This window comes from Corylus avellana, chromosome ca2 (assembly GCF_901000735.1).
Source record: "Corylus avellana chromosome ca2, CavTom2PMs-1.0".
Lineage (NCBI taxonomy): Eukaryota > Viridiplantae > Streptophyta > Magnoliopsida > Fagales > Betulaceae > Corylus > Corylus avellana.
In genome coordinates, this window is record NC_081542.1 from 46,590,723 (window position 1) to 46,608,755 (window position 18,033).

The 18,033-nt window shown below is 36.5% G+C and overlaps 4 protein-coding genes across 4 annotated transcripts in view; 2 read left to right on the top strand and 2 right to left on the bottom strand.

Annotated features, from left to right (window-relative positions):
• Positions 1-217: 217 nt before the first annotated feature.
• On the bottom strand, positions 218-3,622 carry LOC132168498 (probable enoyl-CoA hydratase 1, peroxisomal). The gene is made up of 3 exons (XM_059579488.1): positions 3,042-3,622; positions 2,324-2,606; positions 218-674 (listed from the first exon to the last, which is right to left on the bottom strand). The coding sequence occupies exons 1-3, from the start codon at positions 3,449-3,451 to the stop codon at positions 570-572; spliced, it is 798 nt and encodes a 265-aa protein (XP_059435471.1). The 5' UTR covers positions 3,452-3,622; the 3' UTR covers positions 218-569.
• On the top strand, positions 3,501-7,481 carry LOC132170019 (cysteine-rich repeat secretory protein 38-like). Its single transcript, XM_059580944.1, has 4 exons — positions 3,501-3,599; positions 4,250-5,126; positions 5,228-5,295; positions 7,443-7,481. The coding sequence occupies exons 1-4, from the start codon at positions 3,501-3,503 to the stop codon at positions 7,479-7,481; spliced, it is 1,083 nt and encodes a 360-aa protein (XP_059436927.1).
• Positions 7,325-10,911, bottom strand: LOC132168767 (cysteine-rich receptor-like protein kinase 10). The gene is made up of 7 exons (XM_059579800.1): positions 9,967-10,911; positions 9,400-9,516; positions 9,092-9,294; positions 8,605-8,815; positions 8,275-8,512; positions 7,963-8,113; positions 7,325-7,862 (listed from the first exon to the last, which is right to left on the bottom strand). Exons 1-7 carry the CDS (start codon positions 10,823-10,825, stop codon positions 7,551-7,553), a joined length of 2,091 nt encoding a protein of 696 aa, XP_059435783.1. The 5' UTR covers positions 10,826-10,911; the 3' UTR covers positions 7,325-7,550.
• A 5,885-nt stretch (positions 10,912-16,796) lies between these two features.
• LOC132170020 (cysteine-rich receptor-like protein kinase 10) overlaps positions 16,797-18,033 on the top strand; it is a 4,918-nt gene continuing 3,681 nt past the window's right edge. Inside the window, exons 1-3 of the mRNA XM_059580945.1 lie at positions 16,797-17,172; positions 17,248-17,500; positions 17,636-17,781. Of these exons, the coding sequence (XP_059436928.1) occupies positions 16,797-17,172; positions 17,248-17,500; positions 17,636-17,781 (775 nt within the window). The remainder of the gene's footprint in view (positions 17,173-17,247; positions 17,501-17,635; positions 17,782-18,033) is intronic.

Below are 18,033 nucleotides of genomic sequence, written 5' to 3' on the forward strand. Positions count from 1 at the left end.
GCTTCTTTATTGTTTTTAACCATTTTTCTTTCCCTTCGCTCGAATAATTTGAGGTGTGACTCCTCTTTACCAGGCTTTGGTGAGTTACTGCTGTTATTAACAGTGCTAGTGAAACTCTGTTGCCATTCTCTTACTTTCATTGTGCTGTTCTTTGTGATTACATCCTGCATCATCCTTGTGCTGGAGAGCCAAATATTACAGCCCAAGTTCTACCAAGTACTTAGAAAACTTTCTTTGTATTGCTTAAACAAAACAGGTTCTACAAAAACTACAACAATATTGTTTGAATTTCTTTGTATGCTGCTTCCACTCTTATTCTCATTATCAGAACCAAATTCTTCACAAATTGATATCCAATTGGACCCGACATTTATTGATGCAACCACAAGATTAGAGAGGAAAAGAAAAAGAGAAGAGAAGAACAAGAAGGTTGCAAGGGCTGTACTTGACCATTATATCAATAGCATCCTACAGCCGACTATGCAGTATTGCTGCCTGAAGAGAGAAATTGCAGACATTCCCATCTTTTGGGAGTTATTTTTGCCACTGAGGTCGAGTACATGGATAATCTACAACTTTGAAGAAGGTTTCTTTGAGCTCCGGCCTGCTATGAATTCCTGCATCTTCTTAAACTGGTCTTTGGTCATTCCATTGTAATAGTCATGGGCCCTCTCCTGAAATAACAATGACAATACACAACATATAATGAAGTATTGTAAGCATAATATGGTGGGAGAAATAAGAAACCGTAAACAGAGTTCTTAATAGATCCAACATTCCAACCATTCATCCAACAAATAAGACAACAACATATTGTAAGTACTGCTCAAGGAACTTTCACAATCTATCACAGTAATTTATTTATTTTTTTCATTTATCCCCATTCTGTGTGGCCTAAAAATCCCACAGCTGCCCAAGAATATGGCCATGCAGAACAGAAAACAACTGCTTAATAGAACCAGGTATAACTTATTTCAAACTCACATATAATGCCGACATTTATGTGATACTTATAATTTAAGCCTACTCTCAGAGATTCTAAGGGAAAAGAATCACATACTGAAACTGAGTACATAGTCTCTTTTAGATTTTAGCTAAGCTAAAGAATCACTTTTTTCGATTTTACCTATTCACTTTTTCAAAGCATCTACATCTTACTCTCTATTTTAGCTATCAACTTTCACTATTCCTAATAAGAGAAATCAAATTAATTTTGTTAGTAGTTTATTTATTATGAGTTATAGTGTTAAACAAATTTGCTGAGCACTCTAGTAGCTAGCAATTTTTTTAAAGCTAAAATGGCTAGCTGGATGTGGCTACTTTTTGCCCATTTTTCTACGGAGCTAGCCATATCAACGAGAATGCTCCAAACTTTCCTTTCATTCCATGTACAAAATGTGCATTTATTGAGATGCTGGCAAAGGTCACAGACATAAAAAGTGAATTAGGATCCTCTCCAGTTCATTTGAACTGGATAATATCCAATTAGTTATATTAGAAGAGAAAACCTTTTATCAGGATCATCCTGATAACACCTATTTTACAGCCCCCAATCAATAACCGACACATAAGCAAAAACATAAAAAATGCACAAAAATAAGTTGGACCAAAATACACTAGATTTTATGATGATAAAATTCCTAAAGAGTTAATCTTCTACCTCTAGGTTTTTGGAAGTTTTAAGGCATTAGAAGCGGGTTTTGAGGCATTAAAAACGAGTTTTGAGGCGGGTCACGGCCGGCGGGGTTTGAAGCGTTCACTGCCAGCTAGACCTGTGGGTTTGGCGAGACCCACGGCGTGGGTCCATGGGTCTCGCCGGACCCACATCATGGGTCTGGCCTGGGTCTTGACGGCTACGATTTTTTTTTTTTTTTCCTCTGATTTAGTGTGATTATTCTCACTTCTATTTTTTGCATTTTTTTTTTTAAAATTGATGATGTAATTGGAGGCTACAAAAGGGGTGTTATTAGGATGAACCTGATAGTAGGGGCTCTCATATTGGAAAGGTATTTTTGTTCCCTCAAAAAATGAAAAGACAATAATACTCCTCCAATATAATTAACTCGATATTATCTAGTTCAAATGAACTGGAAAAGATCCTATTCCATAAAAGTGATGCTGCTATAGTCCTCACATGTCATCAATAAGTTTGATATATCTCAATTAATGCAAATTTGAGAGGCTTTGGTGCAGACCCTAAAGTGATGTTACAAGAAGCACGAGCTTTCAAAATACATGTACACAATAAATCCCATGCTTCAAAACATAGTAAATGAAGACCATAGCACCTTTAACGGTGCAACATAAACAAAAGACACATTACCTTTTCCAGCTCAAGAGCATGACCCAAGTCCAGCTTGAGGCCTTCATTTATGACCGACTTATACCTCATCACCAAGTCCTGATTATTTCTTACAATGGCCTCTGCTATTTCTCTGGCTTTTTTCAACAATTCACCTTCTTCAACAACATGGTTGACAAAGCCCAATCTTTCAGCCACTTCTGCAGTTAGTGGGGTGGCCGCTAGCGAAACCTCGCGTGCTTTGTTGGGACCAATTATGCGTGAAAGCTTCTGGGAGAGACCCCACGAAGGAAAAATTCCAAACCTGCAATGAAAATAAAATTTAACACATACAAAAATTCACTTAAAAAAACATCTGAAAGTCCTAAAAACAAGCCAAAAATTAACCCAAGTAAGAACTCTTCCCTAAACAATGTGGGACTTCAAGGAAACACAAGAATATCGAAGGGTCTGAAAACACACACACACAGTTCAACTAACAAACATAGTCACACAGAGATGAATCTCATTCCAATATGATCCAAAAATAGATCCTTTATGTTGTGGCATCAACAGCATCAGAGCACCCACAGAGATTATGAACAAGCACATATGCATACCACTCAGTGAGATACAAAAGTAGCATGGCAATTGAGCCAAAAGGATTAAAATAAATGCCTTGTTTCCAAAACTTCGTACCAATTAGAACTTGGGATACGACCCGATATCCACGAATTAGAAAAAGCTGAGAGCTACAGACCTAGCGTGCGTGTCTATGAACTTGGTTCTCTTGGCAGCGACCACAATATCGGAAGCGAGCGCGATCTCGAAGCCGGCGGTGACGGCGAACCCTCCGACGGCTACGATTATGGGCTTTCGGCACCTCTCCATCTGAGCTACAGGGTCGGCTTCCAGGTCCTTCACGTCTCCCTTGAAAACGTCCTCAGCCGCCGTCAGGTCCACACCCGAGCAGAACGCCCGACCTGACCCGGATAGCACTATCACCCGCACCGAGTCTTCCCGGTCCAGGGCTTTGAACGCCTGGGCCAGGTCCCTCATCATCGCCCTGGTCAGCGAGTTCAGCGCCTTCGGGCGGTTGATCGTCACGAACGCGATCCCGTCCGGTTCGCGGTTCACCAGTATCAGCTTTTCCGGGTCGGACCGCTCCATTTCTTTTGAGTGAGATTGGCTTGGCTTGGCTTAAAAGGATGTGATCGAAATGGGTTTGACTGTGTTCGGTTCCGGTGCAAAGCTATCGTTAGACGATGGTGATTCAGTTATGTGGGGACCACTTCATCATCGTTTATCCACAGAGCACGTAAACGTTGCCAGCACGTAAACGTTGCCGTTTTGGCAGACGCTATATATAAGCCTTATTCTTTTCTAATAGGCGATGTCCAAATAATATATTGGAGAGCCCCTATTTTTTGTTATCTGAAATGCCGGGCCTGCACGCTTGGTTGATTTAATATTTTAAAATAATAAAATAAAATATTTTAATATTTTAATTATAAAAAAAAATTATATATTAACGGCGTGTTGTGTATCATGACTCTTTTGAGTAAATGTTACTTCGAGTAAATGTTATTTCAATGTACTCTTCGTTTCCATAGATATAAAAATCACATATTTTAAAAATAAATATTAATTTAATAGGTTGAATTTTTTAAAAAAATTCTAGTCAAATCTATTGCAGTCAATATTTCTGTTGCTTACTAAATGTGGTGTCAGCTATTAGGAACAAACTGGTGTCAGTCAAGAAGCAAAGAGGATGGTGATAACCTGCCCATTGGTTCTACATTGTTCGAGAGTAATCAGCCCTATAAAATGTGGATTCTTGATTAAATTATCTCCTCTTGCTTTAATAGATAACATATATTATGTCAACCAGTATTAATCGAATTCCTTAGAGGTAACCCATTCACATAATGAGAGCCTATTCTTATTTCTTAATACTGGTTGACATAGTATATCTATCTGTCCAAGCAAAGAGCAGTTGACTTTGTACAGTCTAAAATTAAGGAAACCCATGATTCATTCAACACTATTTCTCAATTTCTCAGAGAGAATAGAGGCTCCAAGGAGATGGAAATGTTCCATTTTGGGATAGTGGGTGCTATTTTGTCAGCTTTAATATTGTTGTCATCAACTGGTCCTTGCCATGCTGATTCTAATGCAAACACCGGTTTACAGTGCTCAGGAGCCGATAATTCTACCACCGAGAACGAATTCCAGACAAATCTCAAGAATCTACTCGACACCCTTCTTCTGAAAGGCCCTGTTTCCGACGGCTTCTATAAAACAGAGACCGGAAAGAAAGCCAACAAGGTGTATGGTCTCGTGCAATGTAGAGGCGACATGTCTGCCGGTAATTGTGCCAACTGCACAAAGGCCGCCATTGCAGAAGCCTTGAGCGAGTGTCCGAAGCGCAAAGAGGTTTTGGTCTGGTTTACTTGGTGTTTTCTACGGTATTCGAACGAGAGCTTTTTTGGGATTATGGAACAGAGTTCAGTGGCCATCACCAACGACACTGATTTCGACGATCCTTATGCGATTTCAAAAGGGCTTTCCTTCATGGGTGGTCTTGCTTCCACGGCTCCTAATCAGCCTCGTATGTTCCAGACAGCGGTGCTGGATGTCGGACAAAGTGGGAAGAGGTATGGCGTGGCTCAGTGCAGCCTAGACATCAGTAGGGGTGACTGTGGCGTCTGCTTGGATGCTCAGTTGGCGTCGTTTCGAACAACAATTGGAAACAAAAGATGGTGGGAAACATACGGTCCCAGTTGTTTTATGTGGTACCATGACTACCAGTTTTACTTCAACATCTCCATCTCTGCAAGTGAAGGTAACTTCCGCGTATACCTTAGCTGTTCTTTTCTGCTATATATGTGGATGATATGTATAAATTACAATTAATGTCTTCATTTCCATCGGAAACTATTGCAGGTTCCAGAAAAGCCTCTTCGTATGGAAGAGTTTCAAATGGAGTACCTATTGCAATGCTAACACTTCTGGTAGTGGTCTAGCTAGTTTGTTGTCCCTGTCGGCTGTCGCCACGGGTAGGAGATGAAGGTGAAGGATTTGTAAACAAGTAATGATATAAGTCATCTCAAATGTGATGTGTCATTTAACATTATCATTGAATTTGAGATGATCATTATTGAATTTTGATCTATTTATGATTTTAAATGTTACGTCACATTTGAAATAACGACTTTAAGAAACTCTAATTCTACTTATATCATTACTCTTTGCAAACAACAATTTTTCTCCTTTGTTTCATTTTCTATTTGAAGGAAGTGAAAATTAATTATAAGAGTAAAATAAATATATTTTATCTTTTCACCTTAAATTATAGGATCATTTATAATTTACTCTTAAATTTTTAGGGAAAAATCATGTTTAGCCCATAAGTTTTAATCTGCTTTGAATTTAGTTTTTGTATTTCTAATTTAAGGATATAGTATTTAAATTTGGCCTAAATTTTAATTAAATAGGTCAATTATCCATGACAACTCAGCAAGTATCAAATCATTCATTAAAAATAATAATAATAATAATAATAATAATAATAATAATAAATTCACAAAAATCAATCCAACACCTGAAATTTAGAGAAATACAAAATATGAGAACCTACTAGTACTGCATCTTCTCCAGGCTATTAATCTGCATTATCTCTGAAATAGAAGATATCTATATTTTGTTTTTGTTGGGTTTTGTGTGATGCAATCTCCATGTGACTATGATTTGTTTTTGTTGTAGAGACTTGTGCTATTAATAAAAGATCCTTAATTTAATTTTGACCAAAAAAAGAAGAAGGATAAAACTCTATAGTTAATTAATTTTAATGATTTAATTGTCTTCCAAATGCTAGAACATGTACATGCAGTATGCACCTTTTTATTTTTTATTTTTGGAAAGGAATTTAGCGATTTATAGATAACAAACAATTTAAGCACAATGCTCAACAGAGTATGAGATTTTTTTTTTTTTTTTTTTTGGTTTGGGAACACTAATATTTGTTGGGGTTTTTATTTTTATTTTGGCACTAGAGTATGCGATTTAGGGGTGGGCAAATCAATTGTTTATTATCTACCGACTGTGACCAAACTGACATTAATCGCCTATCGCCAGAAGTCGGTCGGTAATCGGTTAAAGATTTTTATACTGATGTCGGTTCAGTTCGGTTAATCGGCATAAATATTTTTTTTCGATTAACCGAATTAATTAATAATATATATATTTTTAGTAGAATGATGATTACGAGGACATTAGCTAGGTATTTTTAGTAGAACATATTAGTTGGCGGATTCTAGGACCAATTTATTAATAGAACATATGTACGGTGGACTCTTATTGTGCTAATTAATGGGCTCATTTTAAATTTTTTTAGTTCAATAAGCTATTTTACCAAAAAAAAAAAAAACAATTTGAGCCCCAAAACAATCAATTTTTGGCACAATTAAAAAAGCCCACGGGTAACTGAACCGATTTTAACTGAAATATCTGTTTAACCGAAATTTTTGAAATAAATTCTTATCAAAATGTAAATGGTGAATTAACTGATTTAACCGACAATTTCCATTAATCAAACTGATAAAGACTCTACCTAACCGAACAGAGCAATACACACCCGGCCACCCCTAATGCGATTCATCAACACTTCTTATTGAAGTCCGTTGTTCGAGTCTTTATAGTTTTGGAGGTAGGAAAATAGTTATTTCCGTAACGGGAACAACGTAGATACTAACAAAATAAGTATGAGCTCTTCTCTCAGTTTCTTTAAACCTTCCATTTTCATTAATGTCCCGCAAAGAATTAGATAAGGGAAATGAATATTTTGACTCGTCTAATTAGTAATTACCACTCTGCATAGCACCACACCCTCCTCAATGAAAAGCCTGTTACAGTCTTCAACGCCTAAGCCTTGCCATTTTACATCTCTGTTCAAAACTCATTTCATAAGATTCGGCACTCATTTGGGGACACTAGTCATTTCCTTTATGTGTGAATTTGCTTTGTATAATTTGGTATATGTGCTAATTTAATGTAGTTCCTCTTCGTACGCAAATATATTTACTGCAAAAACTATTACAAGAATAGAAGTAGGATATGGTTTATAGAAGTACTACAGTTCTATACCCTGTATTATTTGCAGGAAAATGACGCATCCCCTGACAGGAAGGAAATTCTGTAATCAAAATGGAAAATTCAAGTTTTTAAATGGATGGATGGAACAGCATATATACTTCAGTTAATCTCTTCACTAGGTAGAAGCACTTGTTGAAGATTGATCAGATGCCGAAAATCTTATCATGGCTCCACTTGTTGTAGATTGATCAGATAAGATAGGAGGTCTACCTACAGAGAATGGAGGTGCTAATGGCCGAGGAAGGTTTATCGAGCTGCTTCCAAGCATCAGGACGACCATTGACATTGTAGGTCTTTCACTGGGATCTTCCTGAACACACAACAATGCGATATGGATCAATCTCAGAGCCTCACTTCTAGGACAAGTGTCGACTAAGGTCTGATCTATCAACTCCACTCCTTTGCCTTCATTCCATAGTCGCCATGCCTGTTTCATATTCTTTTTAGTTATGTGTTCAATGCAGTAAATAAAAACTTCATATTTGAAGATTCTGAACTTAATATACCGATGAAAAGAGGAGACTTACAGTTGAGAGAAGGCTTTCTGCATGCTCTGGATGATAGAAGCCCATATTCTTTTTCCCACTTATGATTTCTAGCATTAAAACTCCAAAGCTGTAAACATCGGACTTTACTGAAAATTGCCCCTCCATTGCATACTCTGGCGCCATGTATCCACTATTGGAGAAAATATTATGATTTATGGCTTCAATCAGTTGAAGAAAACGAAACCAATAAGAGCAAAAGTGACATCCAAACAGGATTTGCAGAACAAAGTGCAAAAAGAATGAACTATATATCCCACCCCTGAAAACATGTACACAAGAGGAATGACTTACTATGTACCCACGACTCTGTTAGTGTTGGCTTCTATTTGATTGCCTTCGAAAATCCTAGCAGTGCCAAAATCTGATATCTTTGGGTTCATCTCATCATCTAGCAATACATTGCTTGCTTTCATATCTCTATGGATGATTTTGAGTCGAGAGTCTTCATGTAGATATAGAAGGCCCCTAGCGATCCCATTAAGAATGCTTGTGCGCTTAGCCCAATCTAGTATTCCACTTTTTGCTGGATCTGCATTGCAATAACAGGGAGGAAAATAGTTCTCTCAGATAGCTAGGAGATTTGGGCTATGGTATTGGGGAAGAGAGAGAGAGAGAGCAAACCAAACAGGAAGGCATCCAGACTAGTGTTGGCCATGTACTCATAGACTAGAAGCTTTTCGCCTCCTTCCAAGCAGCATCCCAAGAGCCTCACTAGATGTTTGTGTTGAAGTTTGACAATTAACAAAACTTCATTCTTGAACTCTTCAAGACCTTGTTTAGATTCCATTGAAAGCCTTTTAACTGCTATTTCCTTTCCATCAATCAGCTTTCCCTGGAAGCATTTTAAACTTTCTCAACCAAATTAGAAAATTTATCACATGGTAATGGTAGACATATATATATATTAATGCTATCTCTGTCACAACATTACGGTTCACTTGTAGACAGTTTCTACTTCTAAAACTAAATTATCATAACAATCTTTAGATGCCATTGATTGATCCTCATCAACTATTGCTATTTTTCAAATTCAAATTATACAATAATTTCCAAAAATGCATGTGTAGTTGTGTACGAAAAAAAAAAACTAGTCAGTCTTAATTTTAACCTTGTAAACTGGGCCGAAACCACCTTCTCCAAGCTTATTTACATCGGAAAAATTATTTGTAGCAGCCTGTATGGTCCTCAAATTGAAGTAATGCATTTCTCCACTGTTGTCTTGATTCCTGGCATGGATACTTCCGTCCATGAAGTCTATTGACTGTGAACCTTCCCTGTTTCCTAACATAATTGCTTGGCTTATTTCCTCTTCTGAGTATCAAATTAAATAGATTTAAAATTAGTGGCAGTCTACAATTAAGTACAAATCAAATAGAATTAGTTCGCTTGTTTCCCCTTGAGTAGTATGTAATCTACCTTCTCTTCTTCTCCTCCTGCAAAAGGATGAATAATACCAGAAACCCAAGAGGGCCGCGACAACTGCAATTGATGATACGGTAATGCTTACGATCTTTGTTGTATTGTTTCCTCCTCCTGTCTCATCATACAATACAACTGTAGGTTTGCTTACAATATCTTGAAACTAAGATATATAAATCAATAAATATTGGGATATGGCCAGCACAAATAGTGAATTTCTAACTTAGCTTCTTTGTCCCAATTACTACCCTCAGTTCTGAAGAATGCCATTATCCTTAATTGTTTTTATATATATCATCTGTTTATTTTTCCAGTCAGCCCCTGTCAACTGATTTTCTTGGATCTACTACAATAACTACGGTCCCTATCAAAAAATTTTATTGTCTAGTACTTGTACTTTGTTATCAAAACTAGGTATTAACATAATTGTTTCTTCTATGTTGAAATCCGGATATTCTAACATTCTATAAACTCAATGACTGATCTATAAATTGGCCTAGATGCACATGCATATTTTTGTAAGTTCAAATTATGCAGAGGCCGGAAAAGTTGAACTAGTCTTACCATTATCAGGCAGTGGCTGTGGTGCTACAGACACAGGTTGGGGCGGTGGCGGTGCAGGCGGCGGCACAGGCGGCGGCACAGGTGGTTGCTGAATGAATGAGTAGCTCTCATACCTTATATTGCAACTTGGGGCCAAAACGCGCCACCCTCTCTTCGCTTCGCAACACCGATTGGCTTCAGTCAGCAAGTCATCCAAACATTTGGTGCATAAAGTATCAGTGATATCTCTGGTACACTGCACCAACCCAAATCTATCCTCAGACCCATTATTCCCAGACGAGCTAGACCCTACCTGGAACAACATATCTGTTCCTTCAACTTTTGCTATTAGATCGTACATTAGAGCTCGTGCTCTATAATTAGGATCGTCGGGTGAAGTGGTATTCTCGATATTCCACATGAGCAGCGCTGGCGATGTCTCCTCCTCTCCAAAGAAATTAGAATTGGAGTACCTTAACATGCATTGATCGAACCAGATGATGGCAGTTATATTTGGTAGACACAGACTTGTGATATTTTGAACCGCATAGCTGACACAGCTTTGGCAGGTACTAGTGTTAACATCACCTCGGCAGAGGAAGAGGCCGTAGATGCCATTAGAGGCATTGTTGTAGAAGCTGTTGTTTTCGGAAGCTTTAGAGGATAAAGAACCCAGCAGGACTGTGAGGTTTGATTCGAAAGAAGCGTCGGATGAATTGTTAGGTTGATCTCCACAATCGTGGTGAATGTAGGTAATTGGCTGGGAATTAATGGAGCTCATAAGCGCACTGCCTACAAATAATAGGAAAAGGAAAGCTTTTTGGATGAAAAACATTGTCCCTCCTAGACTTAATTTAACAGAAAATTGGTCCATCAACATCTGCTTGTAGCAGATAATCTATACAAGAAAACAATCTTCTCATGTATGAGAAAACAAGTAAAATAATGTTATTGGAGACAACCTCGCTGGAGTTCTTTGGGCTTTTCTATTAGGTAGATACTTTTATCACTCATAAATACAATGTGGAAATTTGCGTCCGATTGACTTGACGAGCCTGACGGTTAATGTCGGCTAGTCAATTGTATTATAAATTCATGAACAAATTCTGGAACAGTACAATTATCACCGTTGAAAGGTCAAAACTACTCCCATTGTCTAAGTTATATTTTACTCCTCCCAAAATATCGATACCTCATATATTATCACTGTGAAATTAAATACTTTTTGCATTTTTTTAAATATTTTTAAAGTTATTAATAAATAAATTAAAAATATATAAAAAATAATCATTTGAAAAAAAAAAAAAAGAGCTAATATGAAAAGGGCTACCCATTTTCGATAGTTTTTTTTTTTTTTTTTTTTTTTTTTTTAATTTGTAAATTTTTAATAAATTTAAGGGTATTCTGAAGAGAAAAATACAAAAATATCTAATTTGATATACGAGGCTCACATCTGACTTTAAAAAATAATATTTTGGCTATTTTGTTGAGCTATATAATTAAAAACACTCTACATCCGACTCAACAACTTTGTTGAGCACTGTACCTCAACAATGCATATCTGATAATAATAATAAAAAATTAATATTGTTCCCTCTTTTCTTTGAGAATAGAAAAAGTAGATAAATAAATAATATTTTAAATAAAAAATGAAAGTTAATAGCTAAAATGTTAAGTTGATGTATGTGTTTTAAAAAAGTAATAAGCTAAAATAGAAAAAGGTGATCATTTAGCTAAAATTTAGCTAAACATTTGTTGAGGTGAATATGAATGTTCTAATATAAGGGGCCTTAATGTCATTTATTAAAGTTTAGTGTAAATACAAAAACAGTGATAATTTAGGAGGCTAAAATTGATTTTTTTTTTTAGATGCAACAAATTGCTTTTATATTTCCTATTTGTCGACGGTCTGGATCCTAGTAGAATCTCTCCAGATATTATTTATTTTATGATGAGTATTTATTATAGAGAATATTACAACTCACCTAATATTATTAATGATTGATTTTCCCAATTCAATAGTTTTGAATTTGCATATCTATTGACTCTTGTACAAAGATGGACAAGAGATATGTAAAAAAAAATGAAAGCAAACATTTTTCTAAATTTTATGTATGGGACATTGCAAGTTGCAGCTGTGTTATATTTTAGGATTGAAAAGTAAAATTTATATAAAAAAAAAAAAGCTCCTTTATTTTTGCCCATGAAAAGGATAAAATTGTATAGTATTAATTAATATTAATAATTTAATTATCTTCCAAATGCTTGACTAGGTAGAGTCTATGAAATTATAGAGGTGAATTCATAAATACAACATCCTAAGTCCTAACCTCTGAACTTTATAGGACTTCCGAAAAACTATGTAGCTCAGGAAACTACGATATTTTGGTTCCAAATATTACAGCTAAACTGAATCCAACTAAGGGCAAGATTCTTCAAAAAAAAAAAAAGAGACTATTGACCATAGAATTGGCTACAGCAGCCATTAGAGACTCTTGTTTGGTCATCTTGCATGCCTGTGAAACAGGGAGATCCCTTCCTCCCGTAGTGGGTGGGACATCAATATCATTGACCATGAGATAAGATTGCATGCTTTGTATTTTTCAATTATGTGTTCCTTTCTATTTTAGAGATATAAAATAATTTGGACGAGGGGGCGACCAAATTAAATCAGCTGGTACTCTACCACTTCGGTCTCGATCTCATATTAGTATTCAAAGCATGAGAATAAGACTTTAGAAAAGTTTGTGAGAGTATTTGAATTCCGGTGGTTGCTGTTGCTTTCAAGTGTCAGTTTAGATATATGTGTTTCCTTTGCTTCTCTAGCCATTTGTGTGGTTTCTTAAGATGATTGAGTTACTTATTAATTATTTGACCAATTTCTTATTCTTTATAATTCTTTATGCATTATTTTAGTATGTTTTAAATCTGTTGTTAGGCAGTTCACCCTAATTTTTATTTTTAGTGTCGTTCACTCCTTCCCTTTCGATCCGGAGTGAAAAAAGATCTTCCTTATAACCATTTTTTTTATTCAATTAAGAAAAAAATATTTGAATTCAGAAAAACATGCAGTTTTCCAGCATTTGTTTAAAACACTGAATATATTATATAAATATTAATAAAATTTTCTTGGCGTCTATTTTCTAGCGTATTAGAAGTGCCGAGTTTTGTGAAACGCCAGCGAATTTCTTGGCATTTGCATTAAACATTAGAAAATTCTCAAAATAATAATAATAATAATTTATTATTAAAACTCACGCAATAGCCATTAGATATGATGGCCTCTGAAGAGACCCAAGACTCGAATCTCTTGCGTCCCAACCCAACCCAACCCAAGAGGAAAACGGGCTCCAAGAGCGAGTAGTCAGACGTTGAAGAGCTGGTCTGGGTATTGATAAATTGGTGTTAGTAGACCTATTTTTACCTACTTAAATCGGTTAATTAACCGACTTTATACCTGTATATATTAATTTCGACAATTATGATTTATTCAGTAAAGTTGATTAATTGTCACTTGGTTAAGTCGAAAATCGGTTAGTTGTTAGTCAGTTAAGTTGGTTAATATGTATAGGCCAAATCTCTTTTTGGGCCAAATCTATTTTTATGAGCCAAGTCCCAAATGGGTTGTTTTTGGGCTCAAATGGTTTTTTTAGGGTTAAACAAGTGTTTATTTGACATGTTTACAAGTATCCTTAACATAATTATTATCTTAGATGATTATAAATTGTCACTAATATGGATACAATTAAATGAGAACAGATTAATATTAGCAAAACACTGCCCTACATCCCAATTTCAAACCACAATAGGCCATGAAAATTCAAACCCTAAATCAGGAAAATCAAACACTAAAAACCACGAAATCCTACGATTGGAGTCAAGGGAAGAGATTACCTAACAAAACGTGTTTCCCTTTGCTTGGAAACAGAGGAAGCTCAGAGACCCAACTACAGAGCTAGCCGGAGTTGGGCTGAGGTCCACCGCTCCAGGCGCTGCCCACAGCACCACGATGGTATCTCAACCACCTTGCTCCCTCTCGCACCACTCACTGCGAGAAAACCCTCTAACTCTCTCGGTTCACTCTCTCTCTCTCTCTTTCGGTGACTCTGAAGTACAAGCACAAAATGAGCAGTGGGGAAATTTAAAAACTTTGAAATTTTTTGTTTTTAATGTAGAGAGTTAGAAAGTCTGGGTGGACTTGCAACCACCACTCCAGAACAGCCTCTAGTGTAAAATATGAAGATGAAGTCCTCCTTTGGGGACAGTAGTCATTTACTTTTTATGTGTGAATTTGTTTTCTATAATTTGGTTTATATGCTAATTTAATGTTGTTTCTCTTCGTATGCAAATATATTTACAGCAAAATCTATTTCAAGAATAGAAGTAGGATATGGTTATAGAGGCACTATAATTCCTACCCTGTAGTATTTGCAGGAAAATGATGCATCCCCTGATAGGAAGGAAATTCTGTAATCAAAATGGAAAATTCATGTTTTTAAGTGGATGGATGGAACACCATACTCCAGTTAATCTCTTGACTGGATAGAAGCACCTGTTGAATATTGATCAGATGCGAAAAATCCTACCCTGGCTGCAGTTGTTGAAGTTTAATCAGATAAGATAGATCTACCTAAAGAAAATGGAGGTGGTAATGGACGATGAAGATTTATCGAGCTGCTTCCAAGCATGAGGACGACCATTGACCTTGTAGGTCTTTCATTGGGATCTTCCTGAACACATAATAATGCGATATGGATCAATCTCAGAGCCTGACTTCGAGGACAAGTGTCGACTAAGGTCTGATCTATCAACTCCAGTCCTTAGTCTTCATTCCATAGTCGCCATGCCTGTTTTATATTGTTTTTAATTATATCAATGCAATAAACAAAAACTTCATATCTGAACTAAAGATACAAATGAAAATAAAAAGAGATTTACATGTGGGAGAAGGCTTTCTGCATGCTCTGGATGATAGAAGCTCACATTCTTTTTCCCACTTATGATTTATAGCATTAAAACTCCAAAGCTGTAAACATCGGACTTTACCGAAAATAGCCCTGTAAGTTCTTGTTGGCTTAATTCGGTAAGCAAAATGGTGACCAAAAGTGCCAAGATTCATCATCCATTCAATTACCGTTCGGACGAGAAGAAGTGCCGTTCGGATGCTCGAAGAATTCTATTTTCCTCGAGAGCCTCGTCTGCAATCTCGTTTGCAATCCTGTCCGGACGAGCTCGATAAATAGGAATTCCCGAGAGCCTCGTCTGCAGTCTCGTCTGAACCCCGTCCGGACGAGTTCGATAAACAAGAATTCCCGAGAGCCTCGTCTGCAGTCTCGTCTGAATCCTGTCCGGACGACTTTTACTAAAAATGTCATATCTTGAGTTTCAAGCCTCTGATTGGAGCAATCTTTGCGGCGTTGGAAAGCTAACTCAAGGATCTACAAAGTCATGTTTCACAAAGTTTAGCTAATTCCAATGTTTACTGGGTCAAAACGGGCGATAAAGAGAAGACTACGAAGCTGGGCGGAATGGCTCGTGTGCAATCTCGTCCGGACGAGATTGCAGACGGCCATGTGTTAAAAACACTTTCTGGCTGTGTTTTGTTGTCCCGTCCGGACGGCACATGTTCCCGTCCGGACGCTGCGTACCTGTAACAGTTTTAAATGAATATAAACTCTTTCCTAGGTCTAGGAATGATGGGGCTATTATAAATACACCTCTATAGAAAGAGAGAGGACGAATTTCTGCATCTAGAATTCGCTTTTGTGTGCTAAGAGGGTAGAGTCTGTTCTCTCTCTTAGAGTGATCGTTTGTGTTTACTTGTTGATTGTTGAAGCGAAGTCAATCGGAGTTCCGGTGAAGGGAGATCACGTAGAAGGATTGTGCCAGCTGTCTCTGGAAAGGGCTACTGCGGTAGAAGGCAAGTGGGTCGCTTGTCTTATACAAGATCGTGTCAATTGCAAAGGTTTTGTAAGTGTGAACGTCTTGTAATCCTTTATTCTTTTACTGAGTTAGTTGATTTCCTGGGTTTGGCTGCCCCGAAGAGGTTTTACAATTAGAGAGTTCTCTAATTGGTTTCCTCTTCGTAACCAAAATATCTGTGTTGTTTATTGTTTATTGTTACATATATTTTTGGTTGTTTATTAATTGTTAGGTCAGATCTATTTTCGCATAAATTGTGTGAAACACCTATACATTCAAAATAGGTGTCGTTTGGTGTCGTATTAGTTTTTTTTTTCAATTGGTATCAGAGCGGGTTCACTCTGTTTGGATTAATTTCCTGAGTGTGATCCTAGACTCCTCATAATATGTCTCACACAGTTGCACCTAACTCACTTCCCGTCTTTGACAGATCCAATTATACGTTTTGAAAAATTCGTATGAAAGCATATCTCAAATCTGTTGATGTTTGGCATATTGTTGAATCTGAATGGACTAATCCTAATAAGGCAATTGCCGAATTTTCAAAGGATGAAAAGAGTGCTTCGTCTGCGAATGACAAAGCGTTAAATGCCATCTTCACATCTATCTCCATCGAAGAATTCTCAAGAATTTCTCGATGTGTAATAGCTAAAGAAGCATGGGAAACATTTGAAATTACTCACGAAGGAACTAAAATTGTGAAAGTTTCAAAAATTCAGATGTTAGTTTCTCAATTTGAAGAGATTAGGATGGAAGAGGAAGAGACATTTGATGATTTTTATTCTAAGCTTAGCACTATTAGAAATTCTACTATTAATCTTGGAAAGAAAATGAGTGATGCTAAGATAATAAAGAAAATCTTAAGATCTCTACCTGCGAAGTTTATACCTCAGATTATTGCTATATAATAGAGCAAAGATCTAGAGTCAATGAGAGTAGAGGAACTTGTTGGTTCTCTTCAGACATTTGAACTCATGTTACCTAAGCCCAAAAGCTCAAAAAATCTTGCTCTTAAGATCAAGGCTGCTAAAGGTAAATCTGTAGTTCATTTTGATGAGGATTCTGGAGACGATGAAGAAATAGCAATTATTGCTAGGAAGTTTAGAAAATTTTTCAAAAAGAATGGAAATTTTAGAAGTAGGGAATCAAAAAATTTTGTGAATCCTAGTAATGAGGTTAGAGATAATTATGAAGGCAAAAATGATGAAAATCATAAAGATAAATTATCTCGTGGTCGTAAGTGTCATGAATATGGTGGTATTGGTCATATTCGTGCTAATTGTGGAAATTTGATAAATTCAAAAGGCAAGGCCTTTAATGTGACTCAAAGTGATGAGTCAGACAATGAGGAAAAAGCTAAAAATTGTGCTAATTATGTAGCCTTTGGGATTTCTTATGATAGTGAACATGAGGCTAGTGAGTTTAACTCTCTAGATAGTGAACATGGCATATGTAATAATGAATCAGAAGAGGAGGGTGATCTGCAAAATGCTTATAATGATCTGTATGTGGAATGCATTAAATTGAAGAAGTTAAATAAGCAACACTTGCAGAAACTCAAAGATGTTAATCTTGAAAATGATCGACTTTCTGTTGCTTTAACTGATTTACATGCTATTCATAATACTTTGATGTCTGAAAATCACATGTTAATTGCTAAAGTGAAATCCTTAGAGAATGAGCTTAATGAATCAAGAAATCATCTGAAAACATTCTCTAGTGAAAAGCTAAATCACATGTTGCATAATCAGAAACATTCATTTGATAGAACTGGATTGGGATTTGATAAATCTGTTGTTTCTTCTACTAATGCTGCTTCTCCTTCAAAGTTAATTTTTGTGAAACCAGTTTGTAAAGAAGAAAGCTTGACTAAGAAGAAGGAAATGTATCCTCCAGTTTCAAGAGGTGAGAAAGGTAAAGGAATTCTAACTGATTCCTATGTGTCTCGTTCTACACCGAGATGTGCTCATATGCCAAGGAACCAACCTTCTCAAAGGTTCATTCCTACATGTCATCACTGTGGTAAGATTGGACATATTCGCCCTAATTGTTTTCAGTTGAATAATCATGAGTCAAAAAGAGACTATTTGCATTCTAGGGATAGTCATGAGGAATTATTCAACATGCTAAGGGGTGTTATCACCCAGTTAAATGACTTGGACAAGA